Source organism: Mugil cephalus, chromosome 5 (assembly GCF_022458985.1).
Source record: "Mugil cephalus isolate CIBA_MC_2020 chromosome 5, CIBA_Mcephalus_1.1, whole genome shotgun sequence".
Lineage (NCBI taxonomy): Eukaryota > Metazoa > Chordata > Actinopteri > Mugiliformes > Mugilidae > Mugil > Mugil cephalus.
This window is the reverse complement of record NC_061774.1, coordinates 7,000,804-7,023,750: the sequence shown is the minus strand read 5'-3', so window position 1 is coordinate 7,023,750 and position 22,947 is coordinate 7,000,804. Positions and strand designations below refer to the sequence as shown.

Sequence of the window (22,947 nt, the reverse complement as noted above, 5' to 3'; positions counted from 1 at the left end):
AGAGCGTATGTGACAGATACAGAATGACAGTTCTATGTCTTTCTCTCCGTCTGTCTACTTATATATGTCTAGTAACTGGAAATGGACACCATTGCTCTTGTATTCATATTTTTTGCCTCACATTACACATTATTTTTATGCTTTTGAAATTTTCATACTTTCAACAGTTTGCACAATTGTATCAATATGGTCCAATTTTATATACTCCTATACACTATAAATACAGTGCCAGAATGAAAGCCCTTAATATTGTGAGCTTGAAAGTGGTGAGGAGGTCACAGCAAGCCCTCAACAATGAAATAGGTTGTCGGCTCATGCCCTCCAGAACCTCCCTCCAATGCCAAAATCATCACAAATGTAGCCCTAATACTCTTACTCACAGGTATTACTAGTAAGTACAAATTGTACTTATTTTCTTAAGAAATAACATTTTTTGAAGGATATTTTGTCCTAATTTACTTGTTCTTCTTTGCACTAAAACAAATGGTAAAAATCTGGCGTTGTCGTGACTTGTAGCTTATTGTTATCTTACTGGTTCAGCCCGCTTGAAAACAATTTTGAGTGTATGTGGCCCCAAAACTAAAACGACTTTGACACCCCTGCTCATTTTTTTGGTCTCTACAAACCTCTGACTGAAATATCTGTTTCTTAAGGTGCTTAATTCTCCAGTATGTCTAGTTGTCAACTATTACTGCACACCGTTTGGTGTTGCACTGGTGGTATATATTGTGTTTTTCCTCAAAACAACCGTCTGCTGCGGTTGAAAATAGCACTAGGGCTGCAATGACCCTAACCAAGTTGGAACTTGTCATAAAGCACTGTGGCTCAAAATCTATAGCATCATACTTTTGGTTAAAATTATCACTTCATTAAACTTAGGGGGCATCCATTGTCAAAAGTTAATGATAAAACACAGTTAAGGTAAATAATAACTGAATATTTAAATATTTAATATTTTATGTAAATATTTAATTTTGTATTTAAAAAAACAAATGCTAACTGCTCTTTTGTGTAAAAGTCCATTTATCGACACCAAACATTCTCACGTCTCACGTTCAACATATCTCAAACATGACATTTTGCGTGCCGCTGGGATGGAAAGTGTCCTTTCAACACAATATATTATTGCTTAGTTGTCATAAAGACAAAACAATGAATGGACAATTTCTGCAGCCAAAGCTGCCAACTGTCAAAACACCATTTTCCTCTGGGAAAAACTGCGGAACAATTGAACTGTGGATAACGCTGGTCCATGCATCTATGTCTGGAGAGAATTAATGACGACATGCTGTTTTCCTGAACCCCTGGCCATGTAGACATGGTAATACGGTGACTTTGATCTAAATGAATGGCTGACTGAAATTTTTGTTTAAAAGCGTGTGGGGTGGAACAGCAATCAAATGCTGCCTACCTCCCCAGATTAGTTGCACACACAGTGGGTCCCTTGGTTGAGCCGCTGACAGCACAGTCCTGACAGGTTTGTCATAACAGTGTTTCCCTCTTGTAGCATTAGACTGAGCTGAACTGAATTTATGTAAGGGCAGGATGATGAATAACTGTCATACATACTCAGCCTAGAATAAGAGTGTTAAAAGAATGACTTTTCATGGACAGATCATTGGTTATACACAGTTTACCTTAAAAAGATTCAAGAAAAAAAAAAAAGTACAAACAAAAGCAGTGAAGATGCACGTTCATAAATCACATCTGTTTTCATGTAGTTAAATATGTAAGAGGGTGGCAATCAAAACTTGCTCCATAATGCAAGGAAAGACAGAATTGTTATGCATTCTTGACAGCTTTCTGGCAAATGACAGGGATGTAGAGAGAAGGAAAAGGTCAGGCTAATTAAATGTCAGCAAAGAGCGTCTTAATAACCGAATTGTTCAGACAAAGAAACACATGATTTAGTGGGGGTTTTGAGGGGCCACTTGCAGCCTCTCTAGACAATACACATCATTTTATGAGTGACTGTTGTGTTGCAGTATATTGACCTCAAAAGATTTATATGATGAAGATTTTTGTTACGTGTTCAGTTTTTCTTAAACGTCTTTCGCCGCCTTCCTTCAGTCCTTGACTATTGACTCCAGAGTCAACAGTCTGAACAAGGTGGTCAAATTTTCCAGGCAGGATGGATTGCTGCCAAAAACTAAAACATAAAATTGTTCTGACAAGCCTGTGTTTCTTCTTTCACCCTCTCAGTGTTATAGGATCCTATTGTGACACCGTGCACAAAAGGAGTCATATTAGAAATGCATGAGAGCTGATGGAGAGGGCATGTAGGCCCTGAGGGAGAGCATAAAACCCACAGCTCTTCCTATATCCGTGGGTGAGAAGTTCAGTCGTAGGCCTCGGGATCGCTCTCAAGTATTCAGCGAAAACATTTTTACTTTAGGCCTGTAAGTGCCTGTAACATCAGTGATAATAAGGAACCTTCTGAGGTGTGTGTGCCAAAATATTTGCCACCTCTTACTAAATGAAAAGGCACTTACGAGATGTTTTCCTAATAAAGAGCTTAAATATTTAAACTGTTCAGTTTATAATAAATGATGGATGCAAGGTTAACCTAGGCATTAATACAGAGGAAAAAATACTGCCATAAAAATATATATAGGTGTAAGTGGTGAACGGTGTCTAATGTCTCAGTGAGAGCGAGTGCTTTGACTTTTAATTAACCTCTTCATTATTTTCCAACCAGAAATGTCACCAAATTGAAACTTTTCATCAGTCTGTCTACACATGGTATTATAATGGAGACTCATCCTTCTTCTGTCAGTATTTCCCAGATTAAATGGTTTAACCATCCAAACCTTTGTCTTTGGATGCTTTCAAGTACCTGCGGGGGGAAAAAAACTCATCAGCCTAACTGTTGTATTGTTCTGAGTTGTTTTGTAAAAGGGACTCAACCCAGGAGAGACCATTTGACACTGAAGTAAGACTTACCGAAGTAAGAGTCTGACCATCAATCCATCTCCTGTGGCCATGTGAGAAACAGAGAAGGATAAAAGAGGTGACAATATACTGTAACATCAGCATCACTACAGAGTGGAAGTGGAGTCAGGGGACCGAGGGGATCTGAGTTTATAACATGAGGAAAAACTGACGTGATGAAAATCAATGAAGGTGCTGGGTGCTGGTATTATGTGTAGTTACACTAGAGGAGAGGCTCCAGTGTTGTGTGATATGTGACTATGACATGTGTTTACTGTATATTAACATGGTAGATCTTCTGGTAGGGAAGTCCTTCCAGTCTTTCTCTCGGGTTGCTTCTAGCATGAGGGGGCAGTGTGACTCATGTGACGACTAGTTGTGTCTTCAGAATCTATTCTAAAATGAGCCATGGTCCACTCCATGTTTTCAAGCTTTCCATTTCGTTTTTATCCTGAGGTAGTTCTGGTGGAGCTTGGACTAATATTTTGGGTCATTATCTTGCTGTCGGATGAAGCCCTGACCAACTAGAGCATACTGATGCTGGTCTAAACCTTTACAAACTGCAGAAAAACATCAACAGTCACTGAGTAGCTAAGAAGAAATGGAGATGTGCTTTTAAATCAAATAATAATAAAAATATGTATTTTTGTATAAGTATGTAGCCTACTTAGTTTGGGAAAACGGTGTGCAATAAGAATATCAGTTGAAATGCATTGGAGGCTTTTGTTTAATTCGTTCTCTTTTCTATCTACACAAATACTCTCAAAAGTACTTCACAAATATAACACCGTATAACTATTACTTCATTTTAATTCACTGATTGTAGCCTCACACTTTTACTTCAAAGATACTATATCTCAGGATCAACTCAGCTCCACTCTTGCAGTTCCACAAAGTCGCCCGTCCTGTATCCCTGACTTTGCAGTTTATTTGCCTCTAAATACACCTAAGATTGGCGGATCAGTTACAGGCTCAAAACACACTCGCAAGAACACAGGGCATCAGCAAAGTTGTGCTTCGGAGGGGATTGAACCTGTCGTCTGCTCTACAACGCTTTAGATCATCGTGACAAATCTTTAACTATTGACAGTTGGATCAAAGTTTCAGGTTCCTGAGACAAATCAAATCCAGTATGAACCAGTGTTTCTTGCTTTAAAGAGAACTGTCTTTCTTTCTTTGCTTTCTCCTTCCTTTGCTTTCGCTCCGGACTGATGGTTATTCCTGTCAGTGGCTGCCTGAGCCTCACTGGAGCTCGTATCAACTCTTTCCTCTCCCCGGTGTGACGTTCCCAGCATTACAATTGAGTCATCAATCTGTCAAGCCTTACTCTTGCTAAGCCGCGAGCAATGGGAACCACAACGGAGGGACAAGTTTACCTCTGCTTCTGTTTTGCTTCTCTGTAGTCGGGGGCCTAACAACCGCAATAAGTCTCAGACATGATGTGAAACGGATAAGCTTTTAGTTGCCAGCTGAGGCAAACCATTCAGTCATCATTTTTCACCCTCATTTCCCATCCACCGCTGGGTATTTTTTGCTGATGACTGACTTGCTGATAGCTGTTCTGTTGGATTCTCATTAATTTTCTCCCACCGCCCCCACCGCCACCTGCCACACAAACACGCACTCCACATCTACTGCTTTAAAATCTTCTCTCTTCGTGTTTGTTGCCCTCGTGTCTGCTCCCCTCCTTGGGTAACATCAGACTGAGCTCCTGCAAGGAGGAGATAAAGCCCCCCAGCAGGGCAGGACCACAGCTCTCACCTTCCGACTTCCTGGACAAGCTCATGGGGAGAACGTCAGGATATGACGCCCGCATCAGGCCCAACTTCAAAGGTACGGCGTCATACCAAGGCAGACGATCACAGTAGGCCAGCAGGGGGATCCAGCAGAGAGCAGAAGCACGAGAAAACTAAACAAACACTATGGTATATGTGATGTGAAAGCTAAACACCGAGCCATGCTCGTGTGAATGAGACAGCAGCGATCTGAGATTTCAAGCTTTCCCCCCTTTATATCACCTTTAGTAGTTACAGGCAATCCTGTCTTCATTTCAGGAAGTATTCCCATGGAGTGCAATCTTGTAGAAACTGCATTTACTTTAAAATTGCTTGAGTAAATGTGATTTGAAGAAGACATAATTGCCCATCGACAGTATGTTTTCAGGTACAGGAACAGTTTGTGCGAGAGTTGGATTGTGCTCATACAAAGTATCTGATTTTTTTTTTTCTTTGAACACTGGAGACAGGGGCTCACATCTTTATAACAGTGTAGATGAATATCTTGTGCCTAAATATCCACCCATTATGTATAAACCCTTATGCTGGTGAGGGCCAACAGTTGGAGGATAATAACTTTTGTTTTTGAATCGCTCTGGGTAATGTTTGGAATTTGAGGCCAGTGTGGCAATTATGTGCTAAAGTTTGTGCAATACCTTAATTGCCCCCAAGAGCGGCATGTCAAAGCTGCTCCAACTGCTGTAAGCAATCGAAAACAACTCACGACTCTCTCCTGCACAGTCTCGCTAAAATAAACGTTAAATACTCTTTCTGTCCCTATTGATCATTTAAATGTTAAACATGTGCTACGTGTTATTACCAAATCAAGTGCTTTGAATGCACAAATGTAAAATTATCCATGATTTATTTTCTGCAGAGAAAGGGCTAAACAATGATGCCAAAATGTGTCAAGCACATGGTTAAAATCTTAATGTATTTTTCAGAGCACATGCACGTAAACTTTTGAAGAGCAATCTATTCAGTATCAGAATCTGACACTGCATGACTTTGGTTCACTATATGAGGGTTAAAACTAATGAAGAAACCTGTGACAGGGATGTCTACATTCACTCTGTTGTTTCTTTCCACAGGCCCACCTGTGAATGTCACCTGTAATATTTTCATCAACAGCTTTGGGTCTATCACAGAAACCACCATGGTAAGCTGACCGTAAGGATTTAAAATGTTACACTCAAGTTATAAATCCAAATGTGCCTTCTCAAACAGCACGGCACTTATATTAGTAACACATTTAACAATCTCTCTGTACCTCATTTGTTTCTGGACATGATTATGGATTACGGCTTGTCACTTTCTATCTTTTTATGATTTAAACAAAAATCTTCTGGCACTTCTTTCTTCTTTCCTACCACCTTCTTCACTAATCCGTCCCGGCTCTGAAGCCATTCCCTAATTTCTGTTTCCTGGAGCATAACAGAGCAACCTTCAGAGACCAATGGGTCACTGACATGCTGATAATGAACTGTCCACTCTGCAATTAAAATGAAAAATTGAGAAAATGAATGAAAAAGCGAGGGACGGGAGAGAAGAGAGGAGAAACGTCTGCCCTTAAGTCTGCCTTTACAGTGTTAGGTCTGCTGGGTCAGCACAATACAGCAGTGAAGTGTTTAAGGGTGTCTGAGGGAGCTCCAGAGGGCCAGGCAGGGTAGCCCAAAGAGACACAACACTAATGTCATTGTATGTGCTTGCGAGGCATGCTTTTTCATTGTGATAAATTATAAGGTCAAGCGAGAAAACTACAATTCCCAAAGATAAAATGTGCATTAGACATACAGATTAGAATGGTAATTTAAAAACTTGTATGCGTGTGCTTGCTACAACCAGGATTGTGTTCTGTAAGTGTGTCCTTGGTCTCATCTGCAGTGGCAGCACTTTGTGGTTTAACTGACATCACACCATCTTATTCAATGAGTTGCTTTCAGTAAAATGTGATGAAAATGGTGTAACAAGGGCATTTTAACTTAAATGATGCCTTCTTATCCAGACCTGCTGATGCTACATTGCGTAAACCTACAGAAATGTTAGCGCTCACGCTATATGGCACACATACGTTTTCATTTTGCTCAAATGAATTTTGCATGTCAAGATTTAAACCAGTAACTCTTTAATCACACTTTCATTCAGTGTGATGACTTCAGGTCATTTCAGAATTGCAGTGACTACTATCTGACCATTCCCAGAACCTTCTCAAACCACAGTATCATCCACTTCTGAGCTCTCCGCCTCTACTACAAACTCAACGTTTGACATATTTTCCAATAACTACCCTGAGTTCTTCCCCAGGACTACAGGCTCAACGTGTTTCTACGGCAAAAATGGAACGACCCCCGCCTGGCGTACCGTGAATACCCAGACGACTCCCTAGATCTGGATCCGTCCATGCTGGACTCTATCTGGAAACCTGATTTATTCTTCGCAAATGAGAAAGGAGCCAATTTCCACGAGGTCACCACCGATAACAAGCTCCTGCGTATTTTCCAAGATGGCAGCGTTCTGTACAGCATCAGGTAACTGAAGATAACATTTCCAAAACTCAACAGCAGAGCGTGTTGCCGTGTGCTGGGTGAGCAGCTGGAGAATGACATGAAGGACTCGATCAAACCGCACCTCATATTAACTGTTGATTTGTTCAACTTTTTCTGCACTTTACATATATATATCAGCAAGAAGTGAAACATCTCCACTGATTCTGTGGAGGTCTATTTCAGTACTTTTTCATCAAGTAAAGGGAAGAAAGTGTCTGAAAACATGATTATTACACAGACAAAGAAATCTCACTGACACCTAACCCCTTAACCTGAAGTGCCAGTGACACAGAGACCTTGCTGTAACTTTTCTACCCACTTAAGTGCACCAAAATACTAACAGAGTGCAAGCATGGAGACACTATATATACATAAACGTCAAAAGGCAAGTGTGCAACAGAGTCTTTGAAGTCAGCTTGTACCAGATGGGAAATTAGCAGATGGCTTATTAAAGTACAACATCGGAGGAGAGGATGTATTTTTAATCCCTGCTTGCGTGTCACTTGAGTACCATATTTTGCAACTTTAAACGCATTCATCTTGGAAGTGTAAACAAATTGATAAATGGACTGAAAGAGTCAAGCTTTTGCACATTTCAGGGATGTAATCACTTGTTCTGCATGAAACTAGTAATTTAATGAGCTTTAGGCATCGGTTCGTTGTGATACGGTGTCAAACACCTGAGAATATTTATGGTAATCAAATGTGTACTTGTTTTTTATTTGTATGTGCTTCATGCAATGTGGCAACATCTTAGGGAAGAGGGAGAGGTAAATGTTGAGAGGCAGGTCCTCATTCACTGAATCGCTGCACCCTGTAGATTTGCTTATTATGTTTCGTACGTATGGATCAAACATCTCTGTGTGCTGTAAGTACAAGGCACAATTTCAACAGTGTTAAGAGAGTCAATCAGTGGATTATTTGTAGTTTGTTCTTCTCTTGGTGGAAGAGATATTGTTTCTCATAACACAGCAGCAAATGGGTGCCTGTGAGTATATTGCTGGCGGCTCTTGTCTCGCCTCTGGGCAATGCATTACAGCAGGTAATTACCCAGCTTTCCTTCAGACAGACCCCCAAATAGCTCTCTGTCTCTCTCTCTCTCTTCTCTAAGAATTCTTGAAGGCTTCATGCATCAACAGCACAACAAATAAAAGTAGGGATGCTTGCGCCAATTACTTCGCTATTAGGCTGTTGTGGTGCGAGTGATCAAATAATGGCAGAGCAGCTCAAGCGGTTTTCCAATCTTCTGTTTTGGAAGAAAATCTAAATTTCCCTTTTCTCTTTTGATCTGTTGACTGATCGTTTTCCCTTAATGTTTGGTGTCTTTTCCTTCAGCCCTTATGTACCTATTCCTCCTGTTCTCTCTGCCAATCTGTTTTTCTATCTCAGGCTGACTCTTATCTTGTCCTGCCCTATGGACTTGAAGAATTTCCCAATGGACATTCAGACCTGTACCATGCAGCTTGAAAGCTGTGAGTTTCTATCTCTTCCTCTTCCTTTTGTCTCCCTTTTTTTTATATCTCCCTTTTGTTCCCCGTTTTCCACCTTTTGCCTGACTTGCAAAGCATTCAACGTTGCTATATTCCAAAAGATATAGGCACTATTAAACCTACAGTTTCATTTCATTTTGAAATTACTGACAGTGTAGCTGGTAGTATGTCATCCATGTTCTGTGTTGTTGACGCATAACATCTCAGGAAACCATGAAAGTAGTACATGTACCTTTTTAACCCTCTCTGAAGCCAAACCTTCTCCATCATTCATCATGTCATACATGTTTGAGACAAGAGTCAAACATGGCTGTTCTGCTCGCTACGGGGAGGGACATGACACTGGACAAGCATCCCATTCTGAATCGCTTTCCAGAAATAAAATCTAAATTATCATTAAGGATACTATAAAACAGCTTTTTTTATTGTCTTTGTTGTCTTGCATGTTGCATACAGTGCAAGACATATACCGGGATATATATTAAACACGAAGCATAACAAAAAGCCAGCTTGACTTCCAGGGCTACATCATGTTGTGGTTTTACATATTCTTTGAAACAAGCCCCATTCATTGATGAGCACATCTGCTGTTTAGAGGACGCCCGTGTCTTAGCCTATAATAATAACTAGATTTGGCAGCTGGGTCCTGCCCTTCATTGAATGATGTTAACAATTCTGCAACATGAACAAAAACTGTTTAACAAGACAGCGTTACATTTCCAAAAAGGCTTCATTCTCATCTGTACAAGGCTCGTTTTTTTCTTATGTTTGGAGAGAACACGGTCTTTCATGTGAGCACTAACCTGCCTTGCCTTTTAAGAATTGCTCTCATTATGAAACAAGTCAGCTATCAAGTCAGCCAGCAAGTCATCCGAGACATTTTCGCTGCCTAGAGTTGACAAAACCCGCACGCATGATATGAAAACCACTCACTGTTTCAACGAACACAAGTGCGAAACCTGCTACCCTCAACATAACAACACGCATTCATGATTTGCTGTGAGGTCGGGAAATGTACAAATGACATTTGCAACCTTTTAAAATGTAATATCACTGATTAAACATAGGGCGGGAATAATATTTTCAGCTCTCTGCAATTCCTTGCCTTTAGCAAAGATTGCGCCTGCCCTCCTGAAACCAATTCCTAGGATATAAATAATACAACTTTAATTTTCTGTCCCTTTTATTATTTGTGACCCACCCCGTGTGCCTAGAGGTGACCCACTTTCCCGTCAAAGGAACAAAAGAATTTAATTCTACCAAAGGGTGAAACAGACGGAGCACTCGTACCATAACGCCAGCTTTTGAGCAGCCCCTCTCAGAAATGAGTCGAGCTTAATGCTGGTATCGCTACCTGCGTCCTTATCTGATTCAGACAGAACAATAGGTATTGGATTTTATAGAACCGGTCTATAAGCATGATTTATATCTGCAAATTAACGGAGCGATAAACAGATTAAAAATCCAATAGAGTAAAAACAAAAATATCATCAGAGGGTTTGCCCTTTAGGGTCGCACGGAGAGGAGACACTCCGATAAACAGTTGAGTTGTGCTTAAAGCAGAACTGTGTGTTTTTGTGTTTGGGTGACTGTATCACATCACACTGCCGTTAGAGGAGACGTAATCACTTCTGATTAAAGCCCCATTGAGTATACTTGGCCTTGTGTTGACAAGTAGTAGTACAACCACCCAAGGGTGTGATCACCTTGGCTAAAGCTTGATGTCAGGGAGGACATTAGAGGTTTTTACTGCCACTTCTAGTGCTCCAGCAGCGCCATCTGTTCAACATGAGAGAGACAGGACGAGAGTAGAGGGTGATGAAAGAATAGGAGCGATATCTTTGGGGTTTCGAATAAGCGAGGGCCGATCTTTTTTCTGGCCTTTCATGCCACAGGCTTATATAGATATAAATAGAGGCAACCATAGGATTCTGCCTTTCTCTGACACATCAAAGCCCCTATATGCAGCTTATACCGCTTTGCCTTGAGCCAGCAGTTTCAGTAACCTCGAGTCTACTTTCTAAGTTACATGATAAGTGGAAACCGAGACTCTGACGGCAAACGTGAGGCATAAGTGCACACAGATAGTAGTTTCATTACGCAAACCACTTTTAAACATGCCAGAAGAAATGGTATGTGACTAACGGTCATTACCTTACCTCTCAGAGATATTCTAGACATTCTGGCTCATGAATTTCATTTTTATGGCACCTTGAACACTTTATGCACTATATTTTGACACATCTTAAGCATTTCATTGTCTTAGGAGGCATTGGTATTCCCCGTGGTTGTTGAAGCAGGATGTAGGGATGACAGTGAATTCTCCTCATGAACAAGATTAGTGTGTTTTAGCCGCTGTGTTTTTCAGACTGGTGGCATCTTGAATAATTGATGTCTTTGGAACTCGGGCCCTTAAGGGTCCCAGAAGACATCAGTATTATTCGGATGCGCGCGGAATTCCACATTGTTGTTGCATGCGGCATGCATTTTTAATACACGCACATATCATCAGGCAGTGGTGAGGAAGAGTGCAATCCGTATAAAGATAATACAAATCAACACATAGACATGTATGTGTTTTTCAAGTTCGTAGGCTAAATAATTACTAACGGACTGAGAGGTAGCATCTAAGTGCTTCGCTAAGCTGCATAATCACTTGCAAAAGTAAGCTGAGATATAAATTTCTTTGTCTTACGATTTGTAGATAACTGGTACATTAGCATACATTACAGACAGACAGGCGGCTCCATGTGTGTGACCAAACTCTCCTAGGCAGATACGCTCCTCATGTTCTCCCATTTTCTCTAACCTTAAAGCAGCCATGACAGCACAACTGTAGCAGTGCTGTGTTTTGACCTTTACTGTGACAAACAGGATGGCAGAGGGTAGCTCGTAGCTGGACGGATGCTCAGAGGGATGTTACATCACTGCCGTCTTCCAAGTTTCATTCTCCTTCTCTCTGTCTCATTAGCAAAGATTTCTGGTGTTTTCTCGGGCACAGATTTTATACTATGGTAACGAGATCCCAGTTAAACAAAAAAAAAAAAAAAAAAAAAAAAGGCTAAGGAGGAGGAAGCGGAGGAATAAAAAGAGCGGTAACAGAAAAACTTCATAACTACTGCAGCTGATTACTTGACTTCCTCCCACTTTTTGCAATATAAATTAACTTAGATTTTTTTGTTTTTGTAAATAAAAGTCATTGACTCTCAAGTTGAAGGATGCTTTCCCTTCTCTGCCGTGATGCAACTTTGTTTTGACATCCACTTTGTCTATCCTGTCACATGCTATACAGATGCAGTCATCGCGGTTTGCCAAAATACGCTGTTGATGAGGATTTATGAAGATGTAACACATATTAGATGATACTGAATGAGGAAAATATTAAACAATCGAGCATCATATCTCAAGGTTGAGCAATTGCGTGTAATTTATCAAAATCTGCAGGAAAAGCCAGTCATAAGTGTCAAATAGTGAGATGCATCACCTTACCGTAATATGCAACAGTATGTCTAAGCTGTGAGTAGATATATCTCCTTGTGTTAACATACCCTCTCTACCCTATTTGTTCTCTTGTCACAGTTGGTTACACCATGAACGACCTGATCTTTGAGTGGCTATCTGAGAATCCCGTCCAGGTGGCTGATGATCTTACCCTCCCCCAGTTTGTGCTGAAAGAAGAGAAGGATTTGGGCTACTGCACTAAATACTACAACACAGGTGCATCATACATTCAATTTAAGGGACCCCCATGCTAGTATTTGGAACTGCATATGTGAGCTTCAGTTTATCATTTCTCCCGAGGCATGCAAAAGCTCTGAGTGACAACCAGTGACAACCATTTGTAGAAAACAGATAATTAAATGTCCTGCGTCATGTGCCTACAGGTAAATTCACGTGCATTGAGGTGAAGTTCCACCTGGAACGTCAGATGGGTTATTACTTGATTCAGATGTACATCCCTTCCCTCCTCATCGTCATCCTCTCATGGGTGTCTTTCTGGATTAACATGGATGCTGCACCGGCCAGAGTCGGCCTGGGCATCACCACTGTACTGACCATGACAACACAGAGCTCTGGATCAAGAGCTTCACTCCCCAAGGTGAGTCTGCAGTCTGGTGACGCAAGGGGACGCAGAATTCTCAAAAGGTCACATCTGCTTGATTTCTTTGAAATTTAGTGGTCGCTTCATGTTGATATTTAAAACATTTCTTACATAAATTTGTGCAGCACAAATAAATTGTTTGGACCTTCAAAGATCAAAACCAATAACCATGACGTGTCTCCTTATTGTCCTAAAAGCTTGTATGTATTATGTAATGTCATTTGAACAAAAAGGTCAGTCAGGAGTGTGGCCCGAGTTTGAAACTTGTGGACTGTTCTGACATTTTCTTCTGACATATCCTCAAAGATGTGACACATGATTTGGTAATACCATTACCTTTCGTTCCCAGTATTTCCTGATGTCAAATGCTTGATGAAACAGTGACAGATGTTCAATATCCGCAAAAGACATTGTGAAAAAAAAAAATACAGTTTGTGTCCTCTGAAGCTTGGCAAAATATATGGGTTAGGGCAAACTGTTGGGGTGTATTTACTCTTCACATTTTGCATGAGGCATATCTTGATTCAAAACGAGACCAATTAGGAGAGAGGGTACGATACACAGTATGTGTCATGCTTTTCCCCTCCCATTTCTGTTTATGCCGTATATCTGTAACAGCCAGCAAACTCCTGCTCAGTTGAGTGAAGTTTCCACCCAATGCCTGCTCCGTGGGTGTTGCTGATGAGTTGTGACATATCGTCTCTCATGAATGGCACCGCCAGGGCACTTCCTGAGTCTTGGCTCTGACCTGCCTCTTGGCTATGTGTCAAGTGCCCACATCCCAGTGACTCATTTCAATTCTAGGCCATTTCAAAGATGTGTGTAATTATAGACCAGAGCTGAGGAATGCGTAGATTGTGATCAACCCATAAATTATCCATCAACCTTATTGACTGGCTATCGATCACTTTGTGACCTTGTCTGTTTCTAGGTGTCCTATGTGAAGGCCATTGACATCTGGATGGCGGTGTGTCTTCTGTTTGTGTTCGCTGCCCTGCTGGAGTACGCGGCAGTTAACTTTGTCTCAAGACAACACAAGGAATTCATCAGGCTGAGAAAAAAGCAGCGGCAGCAGAGAATAGTAAGTGTAAATCGCGCACAATGAAAAGCATACGCGCTGACACCCTGCGTCACACACTGTAGGCGATTCAGAGAAAGTAAACACGAGGAACACACACTCACTGTCCTTGTCAGCCTCTATAACAGTGACTTATGCCTCTTGTTATTGCGGGATGCTGTATATTTAGGAACTGACAACATCAGCACGCTACGGCTGGCTGTCATATTACATGAGGAAGATCTGCTCATTTCAGTTGAAATGAGCACTGACCTGAGAGGGGCCTTCTGATCTTTTACCTCTGTCGCTACATTTGACACAGAGCAACAGACTTTCTACCAGCTAAGATCACCTGACTACACCCTGCAACTTTTCTGGTGAATACCACTGACTGTATGTAATACAAAGCCTGGAGTGAGAAATGAAGCCATGACGCATGTATGTAAAACTGCAGTTCCTCAAATGGCAACTTGGGGCTGGCCCCCGAACAAGTAAATCAGAATTCATACAGCAGAAATAAACATGCTTATAACCTGGTACAATCAACTCATTTGATCTCTACAGTTAATGTCTTTAATTTTAACAACTCTACAGTGATTTTTTATATTTTGAAACATAGGTGCAATCACAGGTTGATGGGAGTCTGCCAGGTGTTGCCCGCCTGCCTCAGTTACACTCGCTGTCCAACAGTTTGCTTAATTTGGGGTGACAGTAGCTCAGGAAGTAGAGTGGTTGTCCAATAACTGTTGAGTTCTGCTCTGTCCCTAGTCTGTCCGTTGTGTCCCTGGGCAATACACTTAACCCACCTTGGTCCCAGTGTGACTGCTGAGGTAGTTTACCACCACCAGGGTTGACTGTGTGAGTGGATGTATAATAAAGAGCTATATAAAACCGATGTATTATTATTATTAATTTTGAATTAATAATTATTATTATAATTAATTTTAGCGATGAGTTAGAAGAAGTCACACACTGCCAAGATGGCGCCGACTAGAGCCACATCATTGAGCTTCAAAATTGTTCTTTAGGTATCCAATAGATGATTTATTATATCACCACATGTTTAGTAAAGATTATTATTATTATTATTATTATTATTATTATTATTATTATTATTATTTTACTTTAAACAGTTTTACTACATTCTATGTTATATTCCTGGGTATCAAGTTTTTAGATCCAGGCCCTTTCCCCACAACATAGAATCCAAATGCTGCACTAAAATATATGCTGTTGACATTATCTTCCCCTTTAATGGACAGATCTGACTTTACTTATATGCACAAAAAGTTAATAATCACATTTCTGTAAACGACCATTTCCACAAAGGCAGTAGAAGTAACTGGATAGTTGAATGAATGTTTAGGTTGCCAGGTTGTGGAAAATATCTGTGCCTTAGACGTGGGTGTATTTTTCTTTTATTACCCATCTTAGTTTAATATGTTTTTGGTAGTTCTTCAGGAAGATGTTGAGAATGGAGAATGGTTTGACGTCTGATTTTCTGGAAGAGAGTTGCAGCTATTTTTTCAGCTCATACATCCTTAATTGAAAACCTATTGGTCTAAAGTTGGCACAATTCTTCTTAACATCATTTTATTAAGCTACCAGTAATAAATACATGGTTTATTAACGTTTTTTGAAGTAATTATTTACAACATCTGGCGTCTGAAAATACTTTATTAACCGTTGGTTCCTGTAACTCTTGTCTTCTCATTAACCACTTTAACCTCCTGATTTGGATCTAATGGCGATTATTGAACCCAGCAGCTTCTAACTAGACAAATGAAAGCATTTAAAGAGAGATAGGAGAGAGTTGGACTGGGCAGGCTCCCAGACTCATGGCAAAGTTCCCTGCATTAGAGTCCAGCAGGTTTACTGGGCAGTCTGCCCTCCTGCATCGATACAGGAGAGAAAATAATGGTCTGTAGAGGAAAAGACTCCCCCTGTCCACATCAGTTGGACAATTACTCCCTCGGAGGGTTTGAGGTCGCAAACTATCCATCTGAGAGGTATTGACGCTTGACCCGACGTATTGTACTAGAGAGAGGTTGGGAATGTGATGGAGCGTGCAAATCCCAGACCAACAGAGGCTTAATCAATGCAATTCTCCAGCCTTGTCTTTGGCTTAGACTTACCACAGTATGGAGAATACAGACTCTGAATTGCAAGCACTGTATATCCACACAGCCTTAAAAACTATTAAAATAAACACACTGATCTGTGCTTCCATTTATAGCCTGAACCAAAATAGCTTGAATCTGCTCCTTGAGGAGTCTTTCTTTGTCTTTAAAGTCTCTTAACTAACAGCTCCAGATAATGTCCTGTATTACCACACTCAGCAGTGCCACTTTAATGAAAAGCTGGGGACGTCTGCTTGAGTTTGTTGTTTGAATTTTAAGTCTGCATATTTAATCACAGTATTTTTGGCACTGGTACTTTTTTTCCCCCCTTTTAAAAGAAGCTGTGAAACGTGAAGGCCTGTGTCACAAACAAATTAGAAACCTGACACTGACCTAAAACAAGAGAATACCAAACCCTTGTTCTACAAGAAAAGCGGAAATTCAGAGCAATAACTATTGTTTCTAATTTGTCTACCTTCCTTTCTGATGGAGGCACTTGCAAGTCAGACGGGGAGTGTTGAATCGTTGCGGAAAGCCAATGACAACCCCAGTAGCAACTCAACCTACAGGAATCTGAATCAGCACTGCAGCGCCTGTGCCAGGGTAAAAAAAATAAAATAATAATAATAATAAAAAAAAAACCCTGTGTTAACCCTGACCTTCCAACCCAATTTTTGTCCGTGACTTCAGCCTCCCAAATTGATTGTGTGTGTGCAACATTCACCTCAAATATGAATTTATCCCGGCATCTGTCCTACACCCGAACCCACATTGTGTTGATCTCACTTTTTGTTGTGTTGTTTCCTTTGCCCTCTCCTTCTGACCCTCTGCTCCAGTATCACTAAATTATTGCCTTTGGTGCAACCTGTTTTAATTTGTATTCAACCAGCTCAGCATAAATTTTAATCTTCCATTTCAGGATATTCAAACAAAACTGTGGCATTTGGAAAGAAAATATATTATTGTTCTAATTTTACTGTCGAGCTACTTTACTCTACGTTAGAGGCAGCGATTTATTAGATAAATAGGAAGTTAGGAATTATTTAGCCAAGCATACCATAGCATATCAATTTTTATATCCATCTAAGCTGCTATAAAGTTCATTGATTAACTAGTCATATCTTGTTTCAGTTCATTTTGAAAAGATGAAACGGGCCAGCTGTTTTACAGTTTTCAGTATTTGCACTAAGTTACGGCAGCCAGCTGGTCCACATATGCGTCTACTTAACAGAGTGGTATCAATCATCGCTCAGCTAATGAATAATAATAATTGCCTTAATGTCGCATGTTTTACTGATCTTTAGCTACACCTCAACACAAAACACCAACTTCCAAGTGTGTCCACGGAGCACAGTGTGGTAATCAGAGATTCAACTAATCTCATGCCAACAAATCACAGTAGCTTACAGCTGCTGCAGAGGGCGCAGAGCGGAGACGATGAGCACCTATTATCTTTAGAGAAACGCACCATTAGACTTTAGCACATGATGTACTGTATCGTTTAAGAAAGAGTAGGAGGGATAATTAAGCTGTGCTGGAAGAGCTACAACTCCCTATAGCCCTGTTCGATGGTGCAATTTGTCATTGGTGCAACAGATAGTTAGTAGCCATAAAGTTATTCACAACCAGGCGAGGAGGAAAAGGAGGGAGCTTACCATAAAATAAGGCCATCCAAGCAAATGGGAGTAGGGAAAAGTTTTTTTTTTTTCTAAAGACTGAATGAAACTCAACAGGACGAGACAGGAGGAGACAGGGGGGAAATACATTAGTAGCTCTTGATGTTTGACAGGAGCTGTTGGTGTCTCTCTAGCAAGTCTGTCCAGCGCTGAGGTGCGAAGGTCGGCAGAGCACCAGAGAGCTGCCAGGGTCAGCGGGAGAGAGGTGTACACAGGAATCAGAGCCTTCACCGCTCTTCACGCCGACTACTAATCATCCAATTTAGATCCCACATCTTCACTTTCCCCCGCTAAAGTGAATCTCTCAAAGTGTCAGGGGGCTGTCAGAGTTAAGCTGCGTGTCTATTAATATTCCCTTCAAAGGGCGGGAACAGTGTCTCATTCACTGTAAAAAAGAAAAAAAAAAAAAAAAAAAGAAGAAGTGCACTGCCATTCATCAAAGCATAATGCCAAGCTTTTTTGTGAGATCATGACTTTAATATTGTGGAGCATTTTATTAACTGTTCGAAAGGCCGATCATTCTGTACCGTCAAAAAGAGCCGCAAAGGAGAGATGGAGGTTAATTTTTTTGGATGAACACAATGACAAATTTCACTTTCGCCCCTAATGAAGATGCCCTCTGATTCGACTCATGTTAGAGACGCTTCAGAAAGCTTTACTGATTAATGAGCGTTTTAAAAGGTAGTAGGTGTTAAAGCCCCCTTCACATGCCTCTCATCAAGCATCTATTTTTGTCTAATAAAAGGATGCACTTAACCTGGTAGTGTTTGAAAAAACCCATAAGGACATTTAATGACGTTTACCGAGGATTTGTCCTGAATGCGTCTTATAACTCGGGATACAAATTTACTTAAAAATTGACTCAACAGTGCACCATAAAAGACAGTCTGTTGGGCACAATGGCATTTGCATAATTTGACGAAAGTTAATATAACAGATAATTGCAAAGTAAATGCATACAAATCCCACAGCAAAACCTTCAACCCTTAAAAGGACCCATGACTAACAAAACCAGCAGTTACAGTCAACTACATTATGTTCAGGGATATTTTTCTTGTTTTGTTTTGGGGTTTTTATGACAGTTACCTTTGCACAGTGGCAACTTGAGAAAGTGTTTTATGCAGCAGATGGACTATATTTTTAATCCAAATTTTGAAGTACAGTCAAAACTTATGGGTTTTTCAAATATCTCTAGGCGTCGAGCTTTAAGAGAACTGGATGCTCTGAGTCGTGACTCGAACGTAATGGTCATACATTAGTGGCACAAACTGGGGCTGCTTTTATACACCATTACTGACAAGCCATTACTGACAAGCCATTTACTGTTCAGTGGGTGCTTTGTTGCACTCTGCTACCCCTTTGTTCCTCCACCCCGCGTATAGGTTTGAGAATCAGCCTCTGAGCGGAAACGCAAGAAGCTGTGCGCTAATTCTGCAGCCTAATATGTTTCTCCCCTCTGCTCGGCTCCACAGGAGGAGGAACTGGTGAGGGAGAGCCGCGGCTTTTACTTCAGGGGTTACGGACTGGGTCACTGCCTGCAGACCAAGGATGGTGCCGCCGTGGAGGGAAGCACAGTGTTCGCCCCCCCCCCACCACCGGTCACTGTGTACGACGGAGGAATGATTCACAAGCGCTTTGTGGACCGTGCTAAACGCATCGACACCATATCCAGAGCCGTCTTTCCTTTGAGCTTCCTCATATTCAACATCTTCTACTGGATCACCTATAAAGTGCTGCGACACGAGGACATCCATGCAAATTTGTAAAACGCTCTCTGCTAACTCCAGATGTGACATTTTAGGTTGTTTTTTTTTTTTGTTCTCTTCTCAGAACCAAAACTGCCTGTAAGATCTACATTACAATGAGGAAAATGTGTTAAGAGGCATATCTGCTTCTCAGAACCACTGCTAAAAATAAACACTTTGTGCTCAGGTGCGTCTTCAGGATCTCAGACGAGGAGTGATTTAGATGAGAGGTCAGGTTAATGTGCGTGGATTGAGGCGGGTGTCGTTCGTGGCTGCCCTCTCGTATCCTGGTTCAGTTTCGCTGGATTACAGCAAGAGCCAGAAACACTGTTGGTACTTGTGGGTCGTTCTTGACTTTTGTTTCTGCGGATGAATAAATAGAGTTCAGAGAAATTGATCCTGGCTGAATGAGGAAAAAAAAAAAATGACTTGAATTTTGACACTTCGCAGCTTTGAATGAATGTTTTTGAAAATTAAAAAGATAATGATTTTTTACAACTTTACATTATCAAATGGTTACAGGTGGGTGCGGGCGGGAGGGGTCTTTGATATTTATGAATACTCAGTAAGTGATGATAATTAAATTTAGGTATGTGTAACAAGAGATTATATATAACAGTGTATAAAAGTGTATATAAACAAAGCTGTTCATTAAACTGCACAAAGCACAAATATGTATTTCCTTTTGTCTAAATTTAAATAAATTGTTATTCTGCCAGGAAACCCGGAAAGATTTCTGCTCCTCTTTGAAAATGTGTGTACTCAGAAATCTTTGTGTGTGTGTGTGCATAAGAAATTGTGTCACAGAATAACTGCATCACATATAATTACATTTTTGTTCCCGCCGTCATTTCAAATGTCCCAAGAGTAAAGAAATCTCAAACAGAAGATGGAAGTCAAATCGGAATTGTTGCAGATGCCGTATAAATAATCATTCCACATCAGCTGTGGCGATGCTTTTAATCACGACCATGAAACCATTCAGTTGCATTTAAAATCTTTAGAGGAATTCCGTTTCCCTCGGTCTCAGGGGTGGTTTTGAAAGGTGTGGAAACGCAGGGATGCGGTGGAGGGGCGAGCATCGCCAGTGAGGGACGACGAATGGGTTTTTTAATGGGAAATCAGAGGGTTGTTTTATCAACTAATGAGTTCGAAAGGGGCTTGGTGTTCCACTGCTAATGACAATGAATTCACAGAGGCAGCTGGAGCCTACTGTCCTTTTGTCGGCAATCCTAATCAAATCCTCTCTATTGTATGGTTCCCTCGGTACTAAAAAGAGTGTGTGTGAATCTGTAAGTGTATATGTGTGCGTCTTCAGACTCTTTTGTTTCTATTGAATCATTTCCTTCTGCTCTTCTTATGTCGATGTAGATTTTAAAACTTCATCCTGCGTTATAAATCGTCGTTTGTCATTTTTGCAATCAAACTACAAAGGTACTGCCACGGAAATTCAAACGTTTGAAATCTTTGAAGCGTTGACACAGGAAAAACAAAAACAAAGGCATCCAGCTTATTGCCTCAGATAGACAGACACCATAGCTTGACACGTTCATTTAAGTCCTTCATACAACGGCTTAAGTAGATTCTCCCCCATCGTTTATTCCCAATCTCTGAGGGCATCAGTTCAACTTTTTGAGAAATATTTTCCTCATCTCAAGTTAATAGAGGACACCATCACCAGTACTTCTGTCTAGATAGGTCTCAGTGTAAAGGAAACAAAAGCATATACACACACAAAAGGTACTAGATGTTAAAAATGGTACCCAGAAAAAAAACACTTTCTTTGTTTAATTCAAATCAAAACCACATCTAAAAAGCTGGACATTGATCAAAAATGCCCCTTATGCTGAAAATATATGAAAATACACTAATTCTTCTTCTTCTAGGCTTGATAAAAGACCAGAAATGTGCCCTTTGTACGTCACTACCAAGTAGCAACTCAATGGTCACCCCATTCTGTAAACCTGTTTAATGAAGTGATTCGGAAAAAGACCAAAGGTTAAAGCGTCAACTCCAGTTTTCTAGCTCTTAGTACCCTCACACTACCTTTTCCTGTTGGCCTGTAATGGTATCGTTTTGATTCTGTTGAAGGGGGTAAATGCACATTTGCGGCAAAATAAGAGGCTTTTCTAAATCCACAAACCCTGACTGACACACGCAAAATAGGCAGAAACCACAATGCGCTCCATCACCGTGCATTATTTCGAGGGCGACTGATGGATTCCAATAACGCAAGATCTTCACAACTTTCATTACGCACAAAGTCCCAACAGTGTGATAACATTAATAAATACAACCCCATGAAACCCCTTAACCCCTCACCTGTCACAAAGAGAGCTGCTATTAGACTGCCTGATTTATGAATTAATCCCAACAGAAGGGTGGACTCAAATGAAAACATTAAATATTAATTGTTGCAGCTTTGGATGAAGAAGAAGAAGAAGACGACCTTCTCTAAGGAACGCTCATCAATGACACACACATGTTTAGGCTGTGCAAACAAATAAGCGCGCAATGAGCAGGAAAGAAGAGAATGCACCTTTGATAGACGTGCTGGTCATCATGTCGCAGGCGTTCCCTTGCCGTCTCCCACGGGTGTAATCAACACGCTTCCCTCCCCTCCCCCTTTCAGCTGAATGTCAACAGTGCCAGAGCTAAAACTGATGCCCGAGCTTTAAGAGAGCCGCCTAAGACCTGCAATCAATACTGCTGTCCCTTAAAGCGCAAGCTTCTCGCCCTTTCACACACATAAAAATGAGCACAACCGCACAGGCAGACACAAAAATTCCACCTATTATCTTTACATTTTTTTGGTCGTCTTATTTGGCTTCTTTTAAATCATTTTCTGACAGAATTTCAGTTGGGGTTTATGAGTCGATGGGTAGTACCAAATGAGAAATAGGAAAGAAACGCACCCGTCTTTTCTGGAAACTGTGTATCCCAGAGGACGAATGGATGGATGAAGAACAGCAGAGGGGAAAATATTGGCTGCGGGAGACAGTGACGAAGTGATGAGACAATGCTACACATGTTACCTTTAAATAAATGAGTGTAAACAGAGGAAGCCGTTTGCAAACCCTGTGAATGTCGCCCACTGCACGAGAAGAGATGTCTTTGCGCTGTGCATTATTTTTCCTGTGAGGCTACTTGCGTGATGTGTGACTGCATGTGTGTGCAAAGGTCTTTATAGCTAATTCCCCCATATTTCTGGAAAAATAGTCACCAGTGTCTGAATACTCAAGTCTATTCGTGTGTCGCTTCATCAGGTGCACGACTGTAAATATATTATATATTTAACTATATACTATATATAACTATAATAATGCTTTGACATGACATTTCACATTTATAGCACCAGTATTTTGATTCAAATGCAAATTTGCAATTAAACCTCAAAAGTTAGCGTCTTATTTTGCATTTCCACTACTTTCATTTAAACATGCATTAAAATTGACAATCACATTAGCCTTCCATTTAACAAATTACCCTCACACTCAGTATTCAG

General features: G+C 40.7%; 1 protein-coding gene across 1 annotated transcript in view; it reads left to right on the top strand.

Moving 5' to 3' along the window:
* The window catches only part of glra4a (glycine receptor, alpha 4a), a 37,611-nt gene extending 17,446 nt beyond the window's left edge, over nt 1-20,165 (top strand). Inside the window, exons 2-10 of the mRNA XM_047585942.1 lie at nt 4,634-4,764; nt 5,798-5,865; nt 7,011-7,234; nt 8,642-8,724; nt 12,322-12,459; nt 12,627-12,841; nt 13,776-13,925; nt 16,514-16,624; nt 19,170-20,165. Of these exons, the coding sequence (XP_047441898.1) occupies nt 4,634-4,764; nt 5,798-5,865; nt 7,011-7,234; nt 8,642-8,724; nt 12,322-12,459; nt 12,627-12,841; nt 13,776-13,925; nt 16,514-16,624; nt 19,170-19,463 (1,414 nt within the window). The 3' untranslated portion in view covers nt 19,464-20,165. The remainder of the gene's footprint in view (nt 1-4,633; nt 4,765-5,797; nt 5,866-7,010; nt 7,235-8,641; nt 8,725-12,321; nt 12,460-12,626; nt 12,842-13,775; nt 13,926-16,513; nt 16,625-19,169) is intronic.
* The last annotated feature ends 2,782 nt before the right edge of the window (nt 20,166-22,947 follow it).